Here is a 26,117-nt window from a genome sequence, read left to right on the forward strand (position 1 = left end):
GAAAGAAAGAAAGAAAGAAAGAAAGAAAGAAAGAAAGAAAGAAAGGAAGGAAGGAAGAAAAATTTAGAAGCCACTAGTGATGGCTCATGCCTGTATTCCCAATATTCGGAGGTCTGAAGCAGGATTACTAAGAATTCTAGGCTACCTTGGGCTACATAGGGAGTTGAAGGCCAGTCTGAGTTGAGAGGAAGATCCTGTAACACAAAAAACTAAAATATGAAAAAAATGTTTCAATAAGGTGATATTGAAAAAAAGCTTTCAATAACTGGATTAGAAACAATCTGTAAGTACAATCTTTTCAATTCACTTTTTTTATTCCAATAAAAAACCTTAAATTACTCTTTTTAAAAAAGTGTAGGTTTAGTTGTCCCAGAAGCAAAAAGGCACACACAGTATATACTCACTCATATAAACATACAACATAGAATAAACCCACTAAAATCTGTACATCTAAACAAACTAAGCAAAAGAGAGGACCCTAACTAAAATGTTCAATCCCCATCCTGAAAGGCAAAGAGGACGGACATCAGAAGAAAAAGAAAACAGGAAACAACCTCGGAACCTGCCACAGAGGGCCTCTGAAAGCCTCTGCTGTGCAGACTGTCAAAGCAGATGTTGAGCCTGATGGTCAACTGACGGGCAGAGTGAATGGAATCTTATGTAAGAAGTGGGAAATAGTAAGAGCTGGAGAGGATAAGAACTCCACAAGAAGAGCAACAGAACAAGAAAATTTGAACACAGGGAACTTCCCAGAGACTCATACCCCAACCAAGGACTATTCATGGAGATAACCTAGAACCCTGACAATGCAACCACTTCTGATGAGAACTGATAGACTAAGATCAGAAAGAAGGAGAGGAGGACCTCCCCTATCAGTGGACTTGGGGAGGGGCATGCATGCAGAAAAGGGGGGAGGGTGGGACCAGGAGAGGAGGAGGGAGAGGCTTATGGGGGGATACAAAATGAATAAAGTGTAATTAAAAAAAAGTTAAATAAAAAATTTAAAAAAAAACCAAAAAAGTTTAGGTTTAATTTTATGTGTCTGAGTGTTTTACCTGCAAATGTGTTGCATGCACCATAATATGCCTAGTGCCTATGTAAGCCAGAAGAGGGAATCGGGTCCATGGAACTAGAGTTTGAGAGAGTTGTAAAATTATGCCATGTGGGTGCTGGGATCCAAACCCAGGTACTCTGTAGAACAACAAGTGATCTTGATCCTAGAACCATCTCTCTAGCCCCAACACTCTTAATTTTTTTATTGATTAACTTTATTCTTTGCAAATTTCAAACATGTATATATGAAGGAAGGACTCATGGGACCTTATCCCTCACTGTTAACCATTTCCTACTGGTAGATTCATGGAGATGGAAGAGTCATTACTTTTAACTAGACACTCACTGGTGACTCTATCATATACCAATGAATAGTCCCATTCTGGTGGTCATACAGATGGCCCTGGTTAAGCCAAACAATTTAAAAAACAAAACAAAACAAAACAAAAAAAAACCTCATGAATCCAGGAAAGGAAATGGTAGAGAAAGGAGGGAGTGGAGTTGATTGAGATGAGAAGGAACAAGGGAGGCCAGTCTAAATTTAAAATCCACAAAATTACCCCATATTTCAATCCCTAATCTGTCATTTAAAATAAGAGAAACAGGTTATCACCAATAGACTAGTGGCCAGAGAGAAACTCATTATGATTTTTTATATTGCAAAGCAATAATTTCAGGAGTATTATCAAGTATAAAGTCTCAATTTAACATTATATTCGAGTTTGATTGCAGTACTTCCCACAGTGTCTTCAGAAGTACAGTAAGCCTAATGCAACTGAGGACCATGTAAAAACACTGGTCTTTTGAACACAAATGAATATATTTCTTAATCTAGTTTTCTTCTGAGCATCAGTAAAAAACAAAAGGCTGAACAGAACAATTTGGAGATCCCCACATCTAAGAGTACTGTTGATTGTGGCATGAAAAAGACTAATTTGAAAACATTCATTTTGGCTATTAACCCAACTCCTCATTTTGATGACCAATAAAGAGAAAAACTTAAGCATGCATTCTGCCCTTTTAACAAGAACTGAATTTCAGAACAGTTAAAGAGCTGGATAACAACCTAAAAGCAATGCTTTACAGGAAGGTACAGATTTATACACATAGATGAAAGGACAAAAGGAGAAAACTCGACCTTTAACATCACCTAAAAACAAAATAAGGCAACGATATCCAGTGGTGTAAAAAGCATCAACACAATGCCCAACAAAGTATCTGCAAGTGGCACAGGTGGGGGGTTGGGAGAAAATGCAGGCAACAAGATAACACTGTTATCATCTTAAAAACAGTGGTCAATCTTAGTCTCACTAATTGTGGGGTAATTGGGTGGCATTTGCCTTTAGACAACTGGGACACTTGAGAAAAAATTTGAGGGGGGCTTGACACGTAGCTGATATTAGGAATTCAGAATTTTTAAAACACTGTGATGGCATCCTGGCTGCAGAAGAAAGCATCTTTTGTTTTGGTTTATTAAGATATATACTGACGTAAAAAATATTAAATATTTATAAGTTTAAAAGCTACTTTGTGACTGGGCATGTTGAAAGGACATAGCACAGTTGCCTGTCAAGAAATGTGGGAAGACTAATGTTGTTTTTTAATGGATGCAAAAAAGGCAGATATAGAAGAGAAGCAGTTCCCTCTGTAATCCCCTCCCCCACCCTGAATGTGGCCAGCAGCCCAATTAGTCACATGGAATAGACAAACAGCAAAGCAATAGGAAGAAACGCTGTTGGTCAAACTGTTACTCCAGTGATAAACAAAACAGCAGCAAAACACTAGAAACCTTAAGGAAAACTACACTGAAGACTTATTTGTGTTCACATCTTAATACATTTTTAAAGCAGCATTATCAATTGCATGTGTGGAAGTAATGGGTGTTTTGAAATCATAGCTTCTTTCTTCAGAATAGGAAATGACATCTTTGGGCTATTTAGTTCTAGTCCAGGCTAGTCTCTACCTTTATAGACTTCTTGGTGGTCCCCTAGCTGCCCATCTCTAAAGTAAGTATATTAGACAATCTAGGATTTTGCAAATCTGAAACTAAAGGCAAGAATTAGAGACATAAACCTGTGCCTCATGAGACAGCATCTAAGATCATGTTTGTTCTGTAACTATAAAAACAAAGAGCTGCCCTTCTATTGCATGTACATCACTTGTGAGGACTAATTCTGTGTAAAGAAAGCAGATTATAAGGCCTGGGAGATGGGCTCAGGGGTTGGTGACTCCTGCTGCTCAACCCCCAGAACCCACATATGCTGAAAAGAGAAAACACACTCCCCAAAATTGTCCGACTGCAGAGCATCCCCCAACACACACTGAATATTTTTTAAAGCAGATTACTCATTTGCTTAAGAGCAGACAGAAAATTGTTTCCTAACCCCTTTCCATGTGTGGTATTATTTTATTATACTTTTAGTTAGAAAGAACAGATTTTGTTTAATGATATGCAGCCATCATGGGTGAAAATATCTCATGATTTCAGTGGTACATCTTTTCAGTATATCCAGCTCACGAAATTATAGAATTATCTGACTCATCTGGACAAAAACATCATATTATCCTCTAGACAGCAAATTGAAAAATCCCCCGCAATTTTTTCCATCTCTGAGAAAGATAATTGATCTGATTTTGTTGTTGGTGTTGCCATCATTCACTCAATCACCCAGAGCTGAAAACTTACACTTATTTTCTATTCTTCCTACTTTTCACCACCCACAGAGAGTCATCAAGTCAGGGTGTGTTCCTTTAATAATGTGCCTTATTAGCAGTCTCCTCTGCTGCCGTGTAAGTCCAAGTCTCCATTATCTCCCAGACCTGGATGACAACAATAGTCTTCCTCCTTGTTATTCATTTGTACATGGTTTATTTCTTTGTAAAAGTAATACATGCTTATTATAGGTAATTTGGAAATTTCAAGGAGATAGACTGAGAGGATCAGCTACCCCTAATCTCTCTGACCCAGTTCTTTCTAGTCATTGTTCTATATGACTTTAACACAGTTTTCTAAAAACTGGAACTGTGATTCACTACCTATTTATAATTCTTTGCACTCTTATAGGTGGTTTATGTGAGACACTATTCTTTAAAAAATTGAGATGTTATTACCTATCTCAGTGCTGTGGATAGAAAGTCTGACTATAGCCATCTTATTTTATAAGTAAATAATTTTTCCATCTGAAAGCTGTTAAATTTTCACCATCCTTAAGCATGATGCACACCACCTAACTCACTTTAGATGTCTTATCAAACTTTTCTGACACTTGGGACAGTCAATTATGAGATTGAAATATTTCATTTGCTTATGGAAATGCTATTATTATATTAATTTTTATTCTCATTGATCTGTTATTTTATTTTATTACACATGATAAATCATATATATGTATATATATATTGGTTTTTCTTTTTTTAATTTTAATTTAATTTAATTTTATTATTAGTTACATTTTATTAACTCTGTATCCCAGCTGTATCTGCTCCCTCATTCCCTCCCAAACCTTCCCTCCCTCCCTCATCTCCTCCCTGCCCCTTTCCAAGTCCACTGATTGGGGAGGACCTCCTCACCTTTCATCTGATCCTGTTTTATCAGGTATCTTCAGAACTGGCTACAAAGTCCTTCTCTGTGGCCTAGCAGGACTGCTCCTCCCTTGGGGGGTGGAGAGGTCAAAGAGCCTGCCATTGAGTTCCTGTCAGAGATAGTCCTTGTTCCCCTTACTATGGGAAACCCACTTGGTTACTAAGCTACCACGGGCTACATCTGAGCAGAGGTTCTAGGTTATATCCATACATGGTCCTTGGTTGAGTGTCAAGTCTCAGAAAAGACCCCTGTGCCCAGATTTATTTGGTCTTTGTGGAGCTCCTATCCTTTCCATATCATACAAACTCCCCCTTCTTTCATATGTTTCCCTGCACTCTGCCGAAGGTTTGGTTATGAGTCTTAGTATCTTCTTTGATACACTGCTAGGTAGAGTCTCTCAGGGGCCCTCTATATTGGTTTTTCAAAACAGAATTTCTCTGTATAGTCTTGGGTGTCCTAGAACTCACTCTATAGATCAGGCTGGCCTTGACCTCAGAGAGTCACCTGTCTCTGCCTCCTAAGTGCTGCAATGAAAGGCCTGCACAACCACTGTTTGGCTTATCTGTTAATTTTAATAGTAATTATTTATATGTTAAATTCACTTTGAATTACCTAGTAATTCTCTTACTATTTTCCTCATAGTATATTTTTTCTCGGAAAATAAAATTAATTCTTAATTGTTGGTAGCTAATTGATTTCTAGATTTCCATAGTAGAACAAAATGGTACATGGAATATTCTTGTGCCATTGTTTAGTTATTCCCTGAATATGTATTTCTAATAGTATAATTTACATGAGCAAAGGTGCATAGGTTGTTGTCAAGAAAGGACATACAGATTAAACATCCCTGATCCAAAACAACCCAAGTTCTGAAATGTGCCAAAATCTAAAACCGTTTGCTTTAAAATTCTAGATTTTGGCTGGATGTGGTGTTAAATGTCTTTAATCCCAGCACTCGGGAGGCAGAGCAGATAGATATCTATGAGTTCAAGGCCAGCCTAGTCTGCCTATCGAGTTCCAGGCTACTAAGTGCTACATAGTGAGACCCTTTCTTAAAAAAAAAAAGTTCTGAAGTTTAGATATCTGATTTTTATATCCAGTCTGATCAACCAGGAAAGTCTATGTAATATTCCAAATTCTGAAAAAAATACTTCTGTTCTCAAGCATTTCAGCCAAAGAACACTGTATGTAGGGCCACCAGCACTACATGACGAGCACTACTTTCTTACCTGATTGTTAATACTAGTTATTGTATCTTTTAAGAAATGCATTATACTGGCAGTTTATACTTTGTCTTATTTACTTTTCTATTGCTGCAAAGAGACACCATGACCAAAGCAACTTATAGAAGGCCAAGTTTAGAGTAGTATTACAGTTCCATAAGGTTAGACTCATTGATGCCAGGCATGTACTTTGTTTCTCTACTTCATCCTCCTAGAGTGAGAATGATATTCCTCATACCTGATACCTTTTCACTGCATGCTATTCATAATATGATCCCATGTCTTTTTGTCATAAGTCTTCTATCCTAATCATCTCCTCTCAAGCCAACCTCATAAAAGACAAATAGGTCCTTGAATACAAGCATTCTATGGTACAAGAAGTAACAAAGTATAGGAAAAAAAAAAAAAAAAACAAGCAAGCTCTAGGACCTCATCCACAACTAGCTGTGTGACTATGGCCAAATTTCTAGACCTTACTGAGTCTGTTTCCTCATCTGGAAAATGATACTAACAGCATTGTTTTAATTGCTTTCTCACTGCTGTGATAAAATAGTCTGGAGGTTTTTTAGGGTTTAGACAAAAGGAGAAAGGGTTTATTTTAGCTCACAGCTCATTGTACAGTCCATCACAGCAGAGAAATCAAAGCATCAGGAGCTTGAAGCAGCTGATCACCTCACATCCACAAAAAGAAAACAGACATGGATGTATGTTGATGCTTAGCTTGCTTTCCCTACATTATACAGTTAAGAATTCACTGCTCAAGAAACTATCTCAGCCACAATTAAAATGGGCCATCTCATATTAATTGATATAATCAAGATAACCCCAACAGGTACATTCAAAAGCCTATTTCCCAGGTGAACCTAGAGTCCATCAGGTCGACAGTAATAACCAGTACCTACACTATAGGGTGGTTATGAAGACTCAATAGGGTACCATAAGCCAAGCACTCATTGCCCTTCCTGACATATCCTAGATGCTCAAAAACTGCCCCTAGCATCTACTAGAGTAGCTGTTGAAATGACAAACAATATGATATATAGGTTGTATTATCAGGACAAGAGTCACCTATCTCCTGTTGCTAATAATGCAGATTTGTAGGATTAACTCCCTGACTTGATGACAGAATTTTTGCAGACAGGGCCCAGTAAGCTGTAAGAATTCCAGTTGGTTTTGTGCAAGGTGATAAATATGGATCTATTTTCATTTTTCTGCATGTAGACATCCAGTTGGACCAGCACCATTTGTTGAAGATGCAGTCCTTTTTTCCACTGAATGGTTTTGGCTTCTTAGTAAAAAATTAAGTATCCATAGGCATGTGGGTTTATTTCTGGGTCTTCTATTTAGTTCCATTGACCCATTATTCTGTTTCAATGCCAATACCATGTAGTTTTTATTACTATTGCTCTGTAGTACAGCTTGAGATGAGGGATGGAGATGCCTCCAGGATTGTACAGGATTGTTTTGGAAATTCTGGGTTTTTTGTTTCTCCATATGAAGTTGATAATTTTTCTCTCAAGGTCTATAAAGAATTGTGTTGGTATTTTGATAGGAATTGCATTGAATCTGTAGATTGCTAGGACCCAGAGTAAGATGATCAATCCTCACTTAGAAAGACAAATGGGATGGACATCGGATGTAGGAGAAAACAAGTAACAGGACAGGAGTCTACCACAGAGGGCCTCTGAAAGACTCTACCTAGCAATGTATCAAAGCACATACTAAGACTCATAATGAAACCTTTGGCAGAGTGCAGGGAATCATATGAAAGAAGGGGGAGCTAATATAACCTGGAGAGGACAGGAGCTCCACAAGGACCAAATATATGTGGGCACAGGGGTCTTTCAGGAGACTGTTTCTCTAACCAAGGACCATGTATGGATATAACCTAGAACCTTTGATCGGATGTAGCCCATGGTAGCTCAGTATCCAAGTGAGTACCCTAGTAAGGGGAACGGGGACTATTTCTGACAGGAACTCAATGGTTGGCTCTTTGACACCGCCCCCCCCCCCAGAGGGAGGAACAGCCCTGCTAGGCCACAGAGGGGACTTTGCAACCAGTCCTGAAGATACCTGATAAAAGAGGGTCAGATGAAAGGGGAGGCGGTCCTCCCCAATCAGTGGACTTGGAAAGGGGCAGGGAGGAGATGAGGGAGGGAGGGTGGGATTGGGAGGGAATAAGGGAGTGGGATACAAAGTTAATAAACTGTAACTAATATTTAAAAAATAAAAATAAAATAAAATAAAGAATTCCAGTTGGCTATCACTTAACTAGAGTTGAAAGAACACTAGCTGCCACACTTTAACCTATGTTATATAATCTTTCTTATAAACTGCTTGACCTATCTGCCCAGTGGTATCCTGGCCTGGGCATTACCACTCTCTATAAAAGTGATTTGGTTTTCAAAATTAAAGTACTGTGTAAGAACACTTCTCTGATAGTCTGTCAGCCTCCTCACTTCCTCTCTCTAGCCGAATAGCATTACTGCCAATATGAGTCACCTGTTAGTATGAGAATCAACAAAAATGAATATTATTGTCGAAATTACTACTCATTGTTAATATGCATCAAACATGTCAAAAGTATGAGAAATGCTAACTAGTTTTTATTGTTATTGTGCTCTGTATGGATTTAATCTGCAAGAGAACAGCATGAGACGGGTGCTACTCTTACTACCACTTTATAAACAGGAAAACCAAGTTACAGAAAGGCTAAGCAAGTGACCCAAGGTCAAACAGGCAGTAAATGACAGAGTGGATATCTGAATGTAGATATTGTGACTCCAGAACACAGGCTATTGTCTAGTACACTATAGCACTTCTCTAAATGAACTGCCCTTTGCCTGTTATTACTAATTTAGCTATCTACAGTGCTATTAATATTTCTTTCATACATGTTCTTCATTATCTCATTAGAGTGAATGCATTTATCACAGAAACCTTGAACTCTTGTGCTCCCATGCCTTGAGTCTCCAGCTACAAGATCTGGCCTGAGAGTCTGCAGGAAACCAACAGTTGGGGTGGGTCTGTTCTCTGTGTATGTCTGTAGAGTCCTGCTTTCTACTGAAACTGTATGAATAAAGGGCATCTTAGCTGTTAGTCATATCTATATGTATATCATCAAATTTTCAAAAGTATCAAAAGGCCTATCCATTATGATAGTTTCCCAAAGTAGGCTCTTCCTCCTGCATATTTAGATATATCATTCCTCAGAAAGAGGATAGAGTCCAGTGACCTGAGATAGACAGATTGTTCTGAGAATTTCTTAGCTGGTATGGTTGGCTAGATACCCATCATTTTTAAATCAACTCTTTCATCTTTTAGATCAAGTGGAGCCTAAAATAACCAATTTTAGCCTGGGGAGATGACTCACTACATGGAACAATTTTCTGTGCAAACATGAGGATCTCGGTTTGAAATACCAGAATTCATTTAAAAAATTGTGCATGGCTGCTGATGTGTATAACCCCAGTGCTGTGGAGGGTGGAGACACAGGGAACATTTGTTGCCCACCGGGATCACTTGCTGCCCACTGGCCTCACTGCAAGTTCAGTGATGACCCCTTTTTGCAGAGAGTAAGAGAGTAGACCTCCACCATCCTCCTCTGGCCTCAATATGTGTAACCCCTAATACATATAACACATACTCTTTCTTTCTGTCTAACCAATTGGAAAATTATGATTGATGCTATGATATGATAAACCTTGATGATATGGTGATAAATAAAACAATCCAAACTAAAAAAAGACAAACATCGCATGATTCCGAATATATGAGATTACCTAGAAGAGACAAACACAGAGCAGAACATAAAATAGTGGTTACCAGGGAAGGGATGACAGAACAGAAAGTTAGAGTATGGTGAGGTATAATTCCTATTAAGGAGTATGAACAAGCCCTAGAAGTAGATACTCATGTGGTTGTAAAACACGAAAATTGTATTGAAGGGTACTGAACTAGATATTTAAAATGGCTGGAATAGTCAGTTTCATGTTATATGTACTTTACCATCAGTTTTCAAAATCTCTTGCCTATTTCAACCCCCCATTGGAAGCTGTGCTTACCATGGTATCATCATTCTGGTCTCCAAACATTTCTTTAAAAATCTTGCCAGGATCAGGAATTGGAGGAAATATAATGATTTTGAGCCTTAAAAAAACACATAAAACCATTTTTCAGATCTAACTTTCCAATGCATTGGAGTCTCTCACATAAATACAGCTATGTTTAAAATAGGCATGCAAAAGTTATAATACACACTGGGCAGTGGTGGCACATAGCTTTCATCCTAGCACTGAGGAGACAGAGACAGGAAGATCTCTGTGAGTTCAGGGCTGGCCAGTTCTACAAAACAAGTTCCAGGCCAACCGAGACTACACAGAGAAACCTTATCTTGGAAAAAAAGCAGTCATAGTTCACAAGTAATTGTTACTAATTCACCTTAGTAATAAGGGAATCATGAAAGACATCTTTAAATGGCTATGGGAAATCTGGGTTATAAGAACACTAAGCCTGGATGGAAATGAGACACCAACTTAAACAAATTACTTATATTATTTTAAAAATAATGGGGGCCAGGCAGGGTGATATACATCTTTAATACCAGCACTCAGGAAGCAAAGGTGGGTGGCTTGCTATAAGTACAAGGTCTACGTAGTGAGCTCTAGACCAGCCATGGCTACATAGTGGGGCGCTGTCTTAAAAACAAAATAAAATAATAGGAGATAATCTTAGCAGACACGAAGCTTGCTTTTTATAATTTGGACTGAGTGTGTGTGTGTGTGTGTGTGTGTGTGTGTGTGTGTGTGTGTGTGCGCGCATGCGTACATGTGTGTGCATCTAGGGGCACAGATCTGTAATCTCGGCTCCTCGGGCACTTAGGCAGGAAGGTTATAAGTTTAAAGCCTGCCTGAGCTATAGAATAAGTTTAAGGCCAGCCTAACTAACTTAGATCCTGTGTCAAGATAGACGAAGCAGGCTGGAGATATGGGTTAGCGTTTATAGTGCTTGCCTATAGCGTGTGCAACAGCTTAGGCTCAATGTTCATTACTACCCCAAACCAAAGCTTTTGGGTTTTATTTGTTTGTTTGGTAGGGGTTTTTTATTTGTTTATCTGGTTTGTGTTTAAACAACATCTCACGTTGATCAAGCTGTCCACAAACTTGATATGCAGTTAAGGTTGACCTTGAACTCCTGTTTCTTTTGCCTCTACTTCCAAAGTGCTAGGATTACAAGTATGCACCACTTTACACTGCCAACATTTGTTAATATTTTTCCTTTCTTCTTACTTCTCTCTCATATTTTTTTTTCAATTCTAGTGATACACACACCAGACAAGTGAGTTGCTGCCTAGCCATATCCTCAGGACACTCCTCTCTAGTTCTCAACCTTTTTTGTGGGCCTGCCTCACCCCACAGGGTATATCTACAAGTGTACCCCACGGTTCAGTCCTTTGTCCTCCTGTATCTCCATCTAAGTACTTGCTTTAGTCATTTTAATGACTAAAGACATGATTATCCAAATGCTATCTCTTAGAGCTCTTCCCTAAACTCCAGGTCCATGTATACTGTTGTCTACTGTACACATCTACTTGGGTGCTTACTAGGCATCTCCCACAATGGGGTAACTGAAATCCTCTCCCTTTCCTCAATGGTAGCTCCCATAGTTTCTTCCATCTCAAGAAATGCCACTGACACTCAGCTGTCCAAGACCAAACTCTGGGATCTTCAATTTCTCTCATATGTCCAATAGGAAGTCTTATTAATTTGGGCTTTCAAAATATATCCCACATTGATCTAACCACTTCCTTCCTCCATGGCTACCCTTCTAAGTACATATTGCTTTCAGTATCTGTAGTGTTAAATGCCTTTATTCCTAGCAGTCAAGAGGCAGAGGCAAATGGATCTCTGTGAGTTCAAGGCAGGCCTGATTTACATAGAGAATTCTAGGCCAGCCAAGGCAACAGAGTGAGACCCTGCCTCAACACAAAATAAAACAACCAAAAAATTATAAACAGACTGTTTTCATCCTTCTTTCCAAACACTGATGCCATCTAACACAGTTGCTTCTATTCTTGTGTAAACCAAGTGATATGATCCTATAATTAGCAGTACACTAGATCACACAAAATCTCTGCCTTGTGTGACTATTCCAAGGTTTCTTATCATGTCTAGGATTAAATCTCAGTTCCTTTTCATGCCCTACCTGGTCTTATCTTCCAGCTTTTCCAGCCTCATCTCTAACCACTTTCCCTTACCCTGTCTCTTCCAGTCACACATAAGCTCATTTGAGCCCCTTAGTCTTTGTATTTGCTTTTTCCTTGGTCTGAACAAATAACTGAATGGCTTATGCTGTTCTTCTGTGAGTCTCTCATCAAATAGTCATCTTGGAGAGGACTTCCCTGGCCATCCTATCTGAAATGAATATTCTATCATTACCTACCTTTACCTCCTGCCAAGCTGACTTCCTACTATGTATGTGTTCTATCCCCTCTAACACTATAGATAGGGACTGTGTTCTAATCACTGTTATCAGGCTGGCACTTTTAATAGTAGGTACCATATAAATAGAGATGTAATATATAATGTTAAAATAATGCTAAACATTAGTTCTGGGCCCAGACTGAATTCTGGGTATTTACTGCAAGAGTACTGCCATCTCTACACTGGTAAAGAGAAATAAAACATCCTTTCTTTTTCTTTTCTTTTTTTTTTTTTGACACACGGTCTTGCCGAGCTGAAAGCAGCCTTATTTCAGTATATAGCTGAGAACACTTAAAATCTTGCCTTTCCTTGCCCTCACCTCTTACATGTTGGGATTACAGGTATGTACCACCATTCTTGGCAATAAAAGCACTCTTAAAGAATGAGTAGCATATATTAGTGATAATCCGGTAGAGTTCATTTTCTTGTGGCATTAGCAGCTGCTTTGCATTAACACTAGATAAGTCATTTCATTAGCAATGTCTTATTTTCTTTTTATTTGTTGGTGTTGGAACCAGAGTCTCAAACATGCTAACTACCAGTGAGTTTCATTGCCACTCTCAACTTCTTTTATACTTTTGCTTGATGGTTAGAGAAAGGAAGGTACACATGTGGGTGTATACATATAGGGGTCAGAGGGCAATGCTGTGGAAATGGTTATTTCCTTAAATATTTTCATGGGTTTCAGAGATTAAACTTATATCACCAAGCTTATTCAGTAAGTGTCTTTACCCAAGGGGATGTCTTGCTAGTCCCTTTAAGCTCCAATTTCCAAAAGCTCATCCCAAGAGTTATCAACGAACTATTGATAAATGAGGTACTGAAATGAGTCAATGAACACAGCACTGGGTCTACTTGGCAATGTTGAACATTTACACAAGGGGCCATGCCTGAGCTGTGTTGTGGGAGACTCACTTGACACTTTCTTTACCATAAAATGGGCACAACCAATGACTTACCTGTCGTTTCAGTAAAAGTTATGTATGATCATAATTGTGCAGAAAATATGAGGCAAACACAATACACTGTCATGAAAAGAAATAAGCCCAGCACCTAGGCAGCAGGAATGGTAAAATATGCCTGGGCAGGTGGCTTACCTTTTCAGGTAAAGAAGAAGGACTATGACTGCACCTGCAACAATGACTGGGATGATGAGTAACATGGTGATGTAGAATGTGGAGTTCGCTTCATTACCTGGAGAATAGAAAATAAGCACAAAGATATGAGAGCTAAAAACTCCCTTTTTGTGATAAACAAGGCTATTGAGAACACAGATATTTATTTCCTCTGCCTCAAACCATTTTCCCCAAATTCTTCATTTATCTTATAAGAGTTGGGGAAATTATCCTGCTCTGGGGCCTGAACTTTCTAGATGAGAAAATAAGTTAAGCGTTGTTTACAACTGGGGAATCTTAATTTGTTTTAGATGTTAATAAATAACATTTCTTATTAACAATGGCTGTCCTTTCTTACTATTTACTTAAAGATGTACTATTGTACTTTCTTACTCAAATAAATCATAACAACTACCACCACTTATCATTCGTAAAGAGTGACTCACTATATGTCTGGTACACCTATCTCTGAGTTATTCTATCTGATAGACAATATTAATCTCAGATCTATGCAGAAGAGAAGGCTTGGGGAGGCTTCAAATATAAACCTGTCTAATTACAAACTCCAGTTTTCTGTAACTAACATATTAAAGGCTATTTATCTATTTCTATGCTTATCTTCCCACAAGAGCATGGGTATCTAGAGAGCATCATCAGGACCTAATGTCCTTGTTTTAGGAAGCTTCTAAAATGACCTCAAATGATTCCTGCCTCCTAATGTTCATACTCTTATATAATTCCCCTTATTGGCATAGCTACACTAATTGACTCACTTCTAAATAACAAAAGAGCACCGGTGATCTTATTTCCAAGATAGATGATGATGTACCATGGTTTTCACATGGTTTTCTTATATACACTTTGTGGCTGGGATTGCTCCCTCAGGGAAGCAGATTTCTAAGTCATAAGGGAGCCCTGTGGAAGGGCCTAGAGGAAAACAGAACTAAAAAAAATACATTTGTGCTAGTTTCCTGCTACAACAGATTACATCAAGTTAGATGTTTGAGAAAAACAAAACTGTTTTCTCTCACAGTCCTGGAAGTATAAAGTTCAAATCAAGCTCCCTCTAACGGCTTTAGAAAACAATCTCCCACCTTTGCCCAACTTCTGTTAGCTCCCACACGCTTTGGGATTTCATGGTTGTGGCTACCTTACTCCATCTTCCCCCATCTTCATTTAACCATCTCCCTAGTGTTTCTCTGTTCAACCTCTTCATCTCTTTTTCTCCCTTCAATACACACAGTTGTACACTCTCCAGCCTCTCTCAAGCCTTTGGTTTATATGAGATTACACTCCCACTTGCAAACCAGGAGGAAAACCTCTAGCTAAACCATGCTAGTCTCCTGACCCAGAGAAACTAGGAGGTGGTAGGTATCTCCTATTGTGTGATACTGAGGTATCATTTGTTTTTTGTTTTTCCTTGAGACAGAGACTCACACTGTAGCCTAGGCTGATCTATGATTCACTATGCAGCCATGGCTGCCCTCAAACTTATGCCAATTTTCCTGGCTCAAACTCGTGAGTACTCTGCCCAAAGTTTGGCTATGAGTCTCAGCATCTGCCTCGATACCCTGCAGAGTAGAGCCTTTCAGAGGCCCTCTTTGTAGATTCCTGTCCTGTTCCCTGTTTTCTCCCTCCTCTGATGTCCATCATCTTTGCCTTTCTGAATGGGGATTGAGCATCATAGCCAGAGTCCTCTTTCTTGATTAGCTTCCTTAGGTGTACAGATTTTACTTTTTTTATCCTATATTATATGTATAATATCCACTTATGAGTGAGTATATACCCTTTGTGTCTTTCTGCTTCTGGGATACCTCACTCAGGGTGCAGAGAATCTTATGAAAGAAGTGGGAGATAGTAAGACCTGGAGAGGACAGGAGCTCCACAAGAAGAGCAATAGATCCAAGAAATTTGGGCACAGGGGTCTTTTCTGAGACTGATACTCCAGCCAAGGACCACTCGTGGAGATAACCTAGAATCCCTGCACAGATGTAGCCCTTGACAGTTCAGTATCCAAGTGGGTTCCATAGTAACAAGAACAGGGACTGTTTCTGACAGGAACTGATTGGCCTGCTCTTTGATCACCTCCCCCTGAGGGGAGAGTAGCTTTACTAGGCCACAGAAGAAGACAATGCAGTCACTCCTGATGAGACCTGATAGATCAGAGGGAAAGGGAGGAGGATCTCCCTTATCAGTGTACTGAAGGAGGGGCATGGGGGGATGAGGGAGGGAAGGTAGGATTGGGAGGGGAGAAAGGAGGGAGCTACGGGGGGATACAAAGTGAATACACTGTAATTAATAAAAACAAAATTAAATAAAAAACTCCTAGGTACTAGAATTACAGGTATTAGCTATCATTCCTAGATAATGTTGGTATACTCTGTTACGTAACAACAGGTAAATAATACAACCATGGTTGACATGCAGCTTATACTGTCTCTTTTTAATTTATTTTTATTATCATTTATTACAATTTATTCATTTGGTATCCCGACTGTGTCTCTCCCCTCTCCCCCACCCCTGTCTCCTCCCAATCCCACCATTCATCCCTCTTCTCCTCCTATGCCTCTCCCCTAGTCCACTGTTAGGGGAGGTCCTCCTCTCCTTCCATCAGACCCTAGCCTATCAGGTCTCATCAGGACTGGCTGCACTGTCTTCCTCTGTGGCCTAGTAAGGCTGCTCCCGCTCATGGGGAGGGGATCAAAGAGGCAGCCACTGAGTTCATGTCAGAGAGAACCCCTGTTCCTCTTATTAGGGAACCCACCTGGAGATGAAGCTGCCATGAGCTACATGTGTGCAGGGGCTCTCAGGGTTCTAGGTTATCTCCATAAGTGGTCCTTGGTTGGAGTATCAGTCTCAGAGAAGAGCCCTGTGCCCTGAGCTTTTGGATCTGTTGCTCTCCTTGTGGAGCTCCTTTCCTCTCCAGGTCTTTCTATCTCCCCCTTCTTTCATAAGATTCCCTGCACTCTGCCCAAAGTTTGGCTATGAGTCTCAGCATCTGCTTTAATACCCTGCTGGGTAGAGTCTTTCAGAGGCCCTCTGTGGTAGGATCCTGTAATGACCATCTTACCAAAAGCAATCTACAGATTTATTGCAATTCCCATCAAATTACCAACACAATTATTCTGTCTCTTAATACGGAATTACATTCTTCAAAATCCCATTCCTCTGAGTCCTTTAACAGCTCCTCAGTCTTATGTTGATTCTATATTGCCTCTAGTGGCTACTAAAAGAAATGTAAGTTTCCTTATCTATCCAGCAATGCTTTAAATATAAGAGTTCAACAGTTATGCTTTCTCAAAGTAACTTCATGTTCAGTTACTTATCAGTTTTGAGGTTCCTTAATATACTCATTACCCTTTCAAGACAGATTCCAGTCAGTCATTGTATCTCCTACAATGTGATGCTCCACACACAGATTTAGAATGGTGCTGCCACATACTGTGTGTGTGTGTGTGTGTGTTTACACATGCAAGTGCACATGTTGGAAAGGTGCTGCCACATACTTTATGTGTTTATACAGTGCAAATGTTTGTGTATGGAGAAACCAATGTCTTCCTCTATTGCTTTCTACATTATTTTAAAAGATGGAGTCCATCAGTGGACCTGAAGCTCACCAATTCAACTAGATTAGTTGGCCAGCAAGCCCCAGAAATCCTGTCTCTACCTCCTGAGTGCTGGAATTACAAGTGTATACCGTCATACTAAGCATTTTGTACATGGGTACCAGGGACTGAACTTAGGTCTTCATGCTTACAAGGCAATGACTTTACCAAATGAGTTAGGTCCTTAGCCCTACTTCATACTTCTGATTGGGCTGGATCATTGGAGTCCCACCCTGTAATACTATCTTGACCTGTGAGCTGCACCAGTACTGCTATCTAATATTGCACATGCATTTTCTCTGGCACCCCGCTCCCCAACTCAAACAGGTCTTTTTTCATCCTCTATTTGACCATGGCTTACTCAGTATAGCCACTAACAATTCTTTTTTCAAATCTACCTTCAAGATTATCTTTATTAAATAGCAGTGACCTCAATGTTACTCTCATGAGTCTATCAACTACCATATAAGACAGCCCTCTAGCATGTGTCAACTTGATAATTTAATGATGCCTGCCTTCTGTGATTTTTTTTCAGGTTGCTGAAATTGATGGAGATGGAGCAGAGGTGAGGATGCCACCCTGTGAATTATGGTCTTCCAAAAACTGTATGCTGTGATTTGACAGCAATTAGAAATGGAGAAGAAATGCTCATTTAAATACTAATACTAGAATCTCCATCTTAAACACTGGCATTAGGATATTCCATTTTAAATACTGGCATTAAGAAGAAGGAATGCCAACCCTTTCCCAATCCATTTTGTGCTTCAACTTAATTTCCAGTCATCAGTGTTCTTCACTGTAATAACACTGTGGTCTCTTACCTATACTTGCTGCTTCACTCCAATTACTCCACAGGTGGTTGTCATCAAAGCATAACTTGTTCGTTTTGACTCTTACTCTGACTGTATAGACAGCATCAGGAAGGATACCAGGAACTATGAAACAACTTGCAGCCTTATATATAAAGTAGAAATGCACAAAAATATTAGTTTAGTCCCACTAGCCCTGCTGTTCAATTATAACAGTATTATTGGCCAAGTTCTGTAGGTGATTAAGACTTGGATTACAATTCAAATTATCTGATTTTGACTCTCAAAAACATTGGAAAATAGCACACTGAACAAAACATTTTGCTTTTTACCAAGAATTTCAAATTTACACTGCCTGACTAGTCCCACCCCCAGTTACTTGGTACCCAAGCCCAAATAGCCAAAGCTGAATTGACTGACCTCCATGTTTCTATCAGGTTCGGCATTCTGGCATTTGTCCTCTTCAACCTTGAGAAAAAAATCCGAAAGAAAAAAGTCATGTGTCTTTTAGCCATTTCTAACTAGCTTTCCCTGTATCCTATTAAAAGAACCTGTGGGCTGAAGAGCTGTCTCAGCAGCTAAGAGCACTTGATGCTCTTCCAGAAGACCAGAGTTTGATTCTTAGTACCCATGATGGGTAGGTCACAACAGTCTATAACTCCAGTTCCAGGAACTCTTAACACCCCTGGCTTCCTCTGGTACCTCTATTCTTACGCACATACCCGTATAGAGATACACATATCACACATAAATAAAAAATTAAAGAAATAAAAGTGAAATTTGTACAGTGAGAAAATGTTGGTCTTTTTATTAAGTGATGCTGTGTATATTTCATATCCCTCTGGATAAAAAATTATTTTCCTATACCTCACACTATTCATAAGAACAATGTTAAGTGTACTAGAAATGTAAACATGGGAAGTAAAATAAATGAACAAAGGGCCTGTACAGATGGCTCAATGTTGAAGTGCTCACCATGCACGCATAAGGACTAGCTAACGTTCAGATCATTAGAGCTCATGTCATGTTGGCTGGGTGGGTGGGTGCCATTGACATATAATTCCATCACTAGAAGGATGGAGACAAAGGATTACCCATGGCAATCTAGAGACTAACTATATCAGTAAGCTCTAGATATGATTGAGAGATCTTATCATCATCAATGAATAAAGTGGAAGCATGATAAAGAATGATTCCCCAAACTAACTTCAAGCCTCCATACACATGCACACATTCATGTGCACCCACACCCATGCAAACAGACACCCACACCAAATATAAATAAATGGAAAAATAAATGAACAAATATAAATACATAAATATAGCAAACTTTCAGATGAACACATACTGAAAACCACAACCTACTAGGGAAATGAGCAGGCAACCGAGATAAGAAAAGATATATGTAATCTCTTACAAAGGCTGTGAATATATTTGTCCTCTGCATACGAAAGACAGTTCAATAGGAGAATTGGCAAATGACCTAAAAAGGCACCTCAAAAGACTATGTACAAATGGGCAATAAATGTGAAATGTTCTTAACTTCACTGGTTCTTAGGGAAGTACAAATGAAATAAAAATGACAATATTCACACCTACCGGACAGTATCATTGGCAGGTCACAGGCTGCCTGTAACTCTCAACTTCTGTTAAATGAGTAAATTGGCACAAACATTTGGAAATGTCATCATTTTCAATTAGAGGCAATCATATGTAACTTTTTGACACTCCCCCCCACACACAGAGAGACATGCCTATCTGACAGTTGTGCACTTGTGCACCAGAGACAAGCATGCAAATGTTTTTAAAACTCTAATCACATTAGCTTAAACGGGAAACTTGTGAAGTCAGTGAGAATACCTGTAAGTAGAGAGGGATACAGTCACACAGTGGTATTCATAAAATAAGAATTAACCATCTACAGTGATTGGGAAATTTTCATAAGCTCCATGTTGAACAAAAGAAAACAAACCCACAAAAATATGTCCTAGCATTGGTGCTATAATGGTGAGCATAGCTCTTATCCAAATATGTTCTCTATAATTCTATTTATAGAAAGGATTCATTGATTGAGAGAGAGACAGAGTCAAAGAGAGACATACGGAAACAAAAACCTTGCTCCATTGCCTAGGTGATCTTACCCCCCTGGGTAAGCTATTTTCCTGTCAGCCCCCTGAGCAGCTGGGACTATAGACTTGGCTAGCATGCCTGAGAAAGTTTAAATGGCAATAACAAAAAAATCTGCAAGATTAGAAGTCTTGATAATAGTTGCTCTTTGGAAGTATAGCAGCTAGAATGGATGACGAGGGAGTTTTCTACAGTGTTGGCTATCCAGGTGATAGGTGCTTTGTATGATTCATTTCTGAAGCTGTTTGTGGAAGCACATGTCTATAATTCCAGCATTTGGAAGGCAGAGGCAGGAGAACCAGGAAAACCAGGAAGGCCAACTCCAGCTACACAGTGAACTTAACACCAGCTATATGAGACCCTGTCTTCTAAAAACTAAAATAATAAATAAATAATGAAAAATAATTGACATGTACATTATGACTTATGTACTTTTTTCTAGAGTGAATTGTATTCCAATTTTTTTAAAAAGTTTTTTTTTTTATTTAATGTGTTTATCTGAGAATATGTATGTGCACCACATATGGGCAAGAGGCACCAGGAGTCAGAAAGTTGCAACAGTTGTGATCCCAACCTCATGGGTGCTGGGAATTGAACCCAGGTCCTCTGCAAGAGCAGTAGATGCTCTAGATAAAACGAGCCATTTTATCTAGCCCTCCATTGCAAAATTTTACAAGAGATTAATTTCCCTTGTTAAGAGCATAAAATATAAATTTAAGTTTTTCAAAAATATCAAGCAAAAATTGTTGCTTAGTCTTAATAGTCAAACTTCTGTCAAAGAAACTTTTTTTAATGTTTTAGTTTTATTTTGTGTGTATTGGTGCTTTGCCTGTATGTGCGTCTGTGTGAGGATATTGGATGCCCTGACATTGGAGTTGCAGACAGTTGTGAGCTGTGGGTGCTGAGAATTGAACCTTTGGAATCATCCTTTGGAAGAGCAGCCAGTGTTCTTAAATGCTGAGACATCATCTTCCAGGTACTTAGGCAAATGTCTAAATCCAAAGTTTGTGTTTTCAACCACTGGAGACCACCTTAGTATTCCTCTTAAAAGTAATAACTACCACTTATCAACTGTCTAGAATATGCTACAATGATACTCTTCTAAGGGTTTCTGATGTGGTAGTTCATAATAACCCATGAAATTAGTATTAGTGAAACCCATCTTTTTAAGAAACTGAGGCCAAAGAAAAATTAAGCTTTCACACAGCTTATAAGTCAGTATGACCTCAACTTTGACCAAGATTCTTATACAAATCATTATTTACATGCTTGAGGCACTAGGTTTAATCCTCAGCAGTTAAAAAAAAACCTGAAGTCTTGTTGAATTAAGTTTTATATTATACGATTACATAATCATATAAATATATAATACACACACATATAAATATATATATATATATATATATATATATATATATACACACACACACACACACACACACACCTCTGAGTTAAAGAAAACACATACACCACAAATATTATTCGCATAGATTGGACTATAGTCTATTTGGAATTACTCTGTTTATATGCTTGAGTGTAATGTTTTTTTTAAGCAGATGTTCACCAGCTGCTTCCTCCCTAAATGTCACCAGCTCTTTGCTAATTTTGAGCTTTGCTGATTAGACCCTTCTTTTTCTTACTGAAAGATTACTTGAGTAGCTGTTTGTTGGAAATGCAGTTTGGAGACTAGGTAAACTTGCACCATCACATGGGGGTATAGTCGAGGTATCTTAGAACAGAATTGTGGGTATTGTTTTCTTATTCCCACCCTCTCCATGAAAACTGTCTACTTAGTGCTCTGTGTCCTTGTTTTCCTCCTCTCAGAGGTATTAACAGCTGCTGTTCTATACATGAGGATTTACAATGGAACAAGAACCTAGGCTTAATCTACACAATGATTTGCCAACTTTGGCATTTGTATGTTTTCGAAATGGTTCAGGAAAGAAATGACATCAGTCTGCAGCTTGATCTCTCAAGTAGCACTTGACACTTATGATTTCCCAGCAGGCCAGTGGTTCCAGAAATAGGAAACAAAGGCCACCTCCATGGCTTTTTCTCTGTCTTTGTATGAACTATGGAAACAATAGTCTTTCCTCATTCTGTTGGCCTTTTAGCTCTTCAAAAATGCTGCTATAAACCATTTAGTGAATGGCATTGAGTGTCAAAATTAATACTAGTATGGTGAAGAGCACTGGCTGCTCTCCCAAAGGTCCTAGGTTCAATTTCCAACATCCATATGGCCATTCACAACTGTCTGTAACTCTAGTTGCAGGAGATTTGACACCCTCACACAGATATACATGAAGGAAAAAAACCCAAATGTATGCAAAATAAAAATAAATTGCTTAAGCTGGGCAGTAGTGGCACACGTCTTTAATCCTAGCACTCAGGAAGCAGATGCAGGCAGATCCACAAGTAGCCTGACAGAGAAACCCTGACTAAAAAACAAACAAACAAACAAAACTTTTGCTTAAATCTTTTTCAGTTTTTATTTTATGCATGAGCATTTTGCCTGCATGTATGCTACATGGTGTCTGCAGAGACCAGAAGACAGCATCTAATCCCTGGAACTAGAGTTACAGCCAATCTTGAGCTACCATGTAAGTACTAAGAATAAAATCCAAGCCTTCCAGAAATGCAGCCAGTGCTAATAACTACTAAGCCATCTCTTCAGCCTCTTTACTTAAGTCATGATTCTATCTTATATTAGAAATGTGTCATTAGGTATAATTAAAATCACAGGGATCAAATGACAGGACATAGATCCCTAAGCTTGGTGTGATTTCTAAATGAGAGAAGAAAAAGTACTTACTAATTACTAAGATTCAGCATTCAGTACATATAAGTTGTTGTTAGTACCAAGAACAGAACAAAGTTGTCACAAACTGATGCCTGTTGTATTCTTTCAGTGGAGAGAAGAGGCACAAAAGTGATCAGGTTTTAAATAGCAAGACATACTTGCAGGGAAAAATAAGTTAAAAGAAGCAGGATATGTTTCAGCATTTTACACAGAAGCACCAGGGGAGCGTGAAGGCTGGAGTGATCAAAATACTCACTTTGTGGTCAATTTAAACACCCCCTTTTCCCACATAGAAATCATTTCTTTTTGTATGGGGACAACATGCTTTCTAACACTAACAATGGCTGCTCATCACTACATAGTTTCATTTGCAAGCACACCAAAGAGCTCTGTTCTACTATGGAGTTCGAGAATGTCAACCCTAACTTATTTTAGTAAGCACATTAAGAGTTTAGTGATGAGCTTTAACAACTAGACCCAGAAACTTCACCCATGTGCAAGATGCTGGGCTCCTTTAAATGCCAATGCAACACCTATTAATATGTTAATCTCTAAAATCCAAAAGCACAAATTACCCAGGCAGGTAGCAAACAAAAGAGTGAGTGGTACATTCTCCATGGTCTCAAGGCACCACTTTATAAAAATACTCACTTAGGATGGTCTGATTTAAAATCTGGACCCCCAAACAGTTTTTTTAAGACAGTGTATGTATGTGTTGCACACACATGTACGTGTATGTATGTATGTGAATGTGTGTGTGCACGCACATGATTGTTTTGTTTTTTTTTTTTTATTAATCACAGGTCATTTACTTTGTATCCCAGCTGTAGCTACCTCCCTCATTCCCTCCCAATCCCACCCACCCTCCCTCATGTTCTCTCTGCCCCTTTCTAAGTCCACTCATAGGGGAGGACCTCCTTCCCTTCCATCTGACCCTAGCTTATCAGGTCTCTTTAGGACTGGCTGCAATGTCCTCTTCTTCTGTGGCCTAGCAAGGCTGTTCCTCCCTCGGGGGGGGGGGTGTCAAAGAGCCAGCCATTAAGTTCATGTCAGAAATAGTCCCTGTTCCCCTTACTAGGGTAACCCACTTGGATACTGTGCTACCATGGGCTATATCCGTGCAGGGGTTCTAGGTTATATCCATACATGGTCCTTGGTTGGAGAAATAGTCTCATGAAAGAACCCTGTGCCCTGATATATTTGGTCCTTGATGCACACACTTGTGAATGCTCATGTGCATATGTATATGTAGGTGTATGACTGCTATGGCATACTTGTGATGGTCAGAGGAAAACTTGCAGGAGCTGGTTCTCTCCTTCCACCTTTGTGGGACCCAGAGGCTGGAGGAAAGTCATCAGGCTTGCCAGCAAACCTCTTTACCACTGAACAATTACACCAGCTTCCACCCCATCCCAATTAAAATGTAATAAGCAAAGAAACAAAATCTCAAAAGACTCTACAAAGCTTTAAAACAAACAATGGGACTGATGCCCTAAGGTTACACCATATTCTGATGAAGGCTCCACAGAGACTTCTAATTTGTATGTTTTGCATTGGTTTTTGGACAGCAGACATATGTGTAATCCCACAAACACTGACTACTCCAATATGACTGCAATCCTTGCCACAAACTCCAAGAAAACAAAATGGCCTTTCCAAGGCCTCTACACACCTTAATGATTTTATCTCTGCTTAGACAATATTTCAGCCACACCCGCCCTCTCTGTTTTCAACCATATTTCAAGCTCATTCTTGACTCTGTATTTTGCTTTGTTTTAATCTGATGTCTCTTCTAATTCTGATTCCTCACAGAGGTAGCTAGCTCCTGCTCAGCATTCTGTTTTCATCTCAAATGTCATTATTTTGTGTGACTTTCCTACCTGATATATCCTCATGCCATTCTAGTTGCTCTACTTATAATTTCATTTGATTTTATTCATAATACTCACGCTGTGACGTTATTATAGTAATTCACTTAATTATTTTGTAATTAGCAATCTCATGAAGGGGAAAAAGAGAAAAATATGTTTGTCAGCTGTTACTGTCAAAGCCTTATAGCTATAGCAAGCAAAAGGGTCTGGGAGCATGGCAGATAACAACATTTTAAGCAACCTTGCAGCCAGTGTTATTATCAACCCTCAAAATCTGCAACATGCTTTATTTTTTTTAATTTTTATTATCATTATTATCAGCTGACAAACATTAAGAGCTACATCTCATTATTATTTTAATGTAAGAAGTTCAAGTGAAAGAAAATATTTCAAGAAAAACTACAATCTAATAAAACTTACATAGAAAGGTCTTTGTAGTTCAGTATGAGTACTATTGACTTCCACTTCATATGATAAGCATCGGCTACTAAAATTCTGTGGATTCTTCCACTGCACAAATAAGGCACCATTTTTGAAGAAAAGATTTTTAATATGTGGAGGATCAGGTTTCACTAAAAGATAGAAGAAAGCAAATTAGTTTCTACAAGTTTATTTAATTTTATGTATATAAGTTATGATTATATATGTAAACTGGATAATGAAGGTTCACAAAGTTAAATCAAAATAGGGCTGATGGCTTTTAATGGCTTCACATGATCTGATATAGAGTTTGAGAATTTCTGATTAGCCACAATTAGCAGAGGAAGTGTATTTAAAACTGCCCAGTAAAATGGATTTAAGAAGAGTCTTTGGGGTTATCTGGTAAATGACATGAACTCTGATCTAAGTCTACTCAGAAAATGATCATCAGGACATCTAACTCTCACACAGAGAATAAAGAAGAGTAGTTCCTAGATCCAGATGTTAACCACATGGTGGAAGCACATCTGGATCTAAGACTGCTCTAACTCTCCCTCACAAATGCTAACCCAAGACCACAATTTAAAAAGTACTCTGACTTCTATTACACAATGTACCATGGTTGGGTTTTCAGAACATTATGTTAAGTGAAACAAGCCAATCTAAAAAAGACAAGAGCTGTGATTCTCTTCATGCAAAATGCTAAAGTAGCTATAGTCAAAGAAACAGAAAGAAGAAAAGTGCTGCCAAAGGAAGTAATGAATCAAAATTAGTGTTTAATAGGTATAATTTCACTTTTGCATGTTGAAAAATTTATAGATGTCAGGCGGTAGTGGCACATGCCTTTAATCCCAGCACTTGGGAGGTAGAGACAGGTAGATCTTTGAGTTCAAGGTCAACCTGGTTTATGGAGTGATTTCCATCACAGCTTGGCCTACAGAAAGAAACCCTGTCTCGAGAAAGAAAGAAAGAAAGAAAGAAAGAAAGAAAGAAAGAAAGAAAGAAAGAAAGAAAGGGAGGGAGGGAGGG

The 26,117-nt window shown here is 38.8% G+C and overlaps 1 protein-coding gene across 3 annotated transcripts in view; it reads right to left on the bottom strand.

Annotated features, from left to right (window-relative positions):
• Il13ra1 (interleukin 13 receptor subunit alpha 1) overlaps positions 1 to 26,117 on the bottom strand; it is a 67,581-nt gene that overhangs the window by 10,208 nt on the left and 31,256 nt on the right. For all 3 annotated transcript variants that reach the window (XM_055604982.1, XM_055604983.1, XM_055604981.1), the window contains 5 exons: positions 25,089 to 25,240; positions 18,291 to 18,338; positions 17,883 to 18,015; positions 13,439 to 13,535; positions 9,924 to 10,008 (listed from right to left, as the gene is read on the bottom strand). In XM_055604982.1, the coding sequence (XP_055460957.1) occupies positions 9,924 to 10,008; positions 13,439 to 13,535; positions 17,883 to 18,015; positions 18,291 to 18,338; positions 25,089 to 25,240 (515 nt within the window). The remainder of the gene's footprint in view (positions 1 to 9,923; positions 10,009 to 13,438; positions 13,536 to 17,882; positions 18,016 to 18,290; positions 18,339 to 25,088; positions 25,241 to 26,117) is intronic.

This window comes from Psammomys obesus, unplaced genomic scaffold (genome assembly GCF_907164565.1).
Source record: "Psammomys obesus unplaced genomic scaffold, mPsaObe1.curated_primary_1811, whole genome shotgun sequence".
Classification (NCBI taxonomy): domain Eukaryota; kingdom Metazoa; phylum Chordata; class Mammalia; order Rodentia; family Muridae; genus Psammomys; species Psammomys obesus.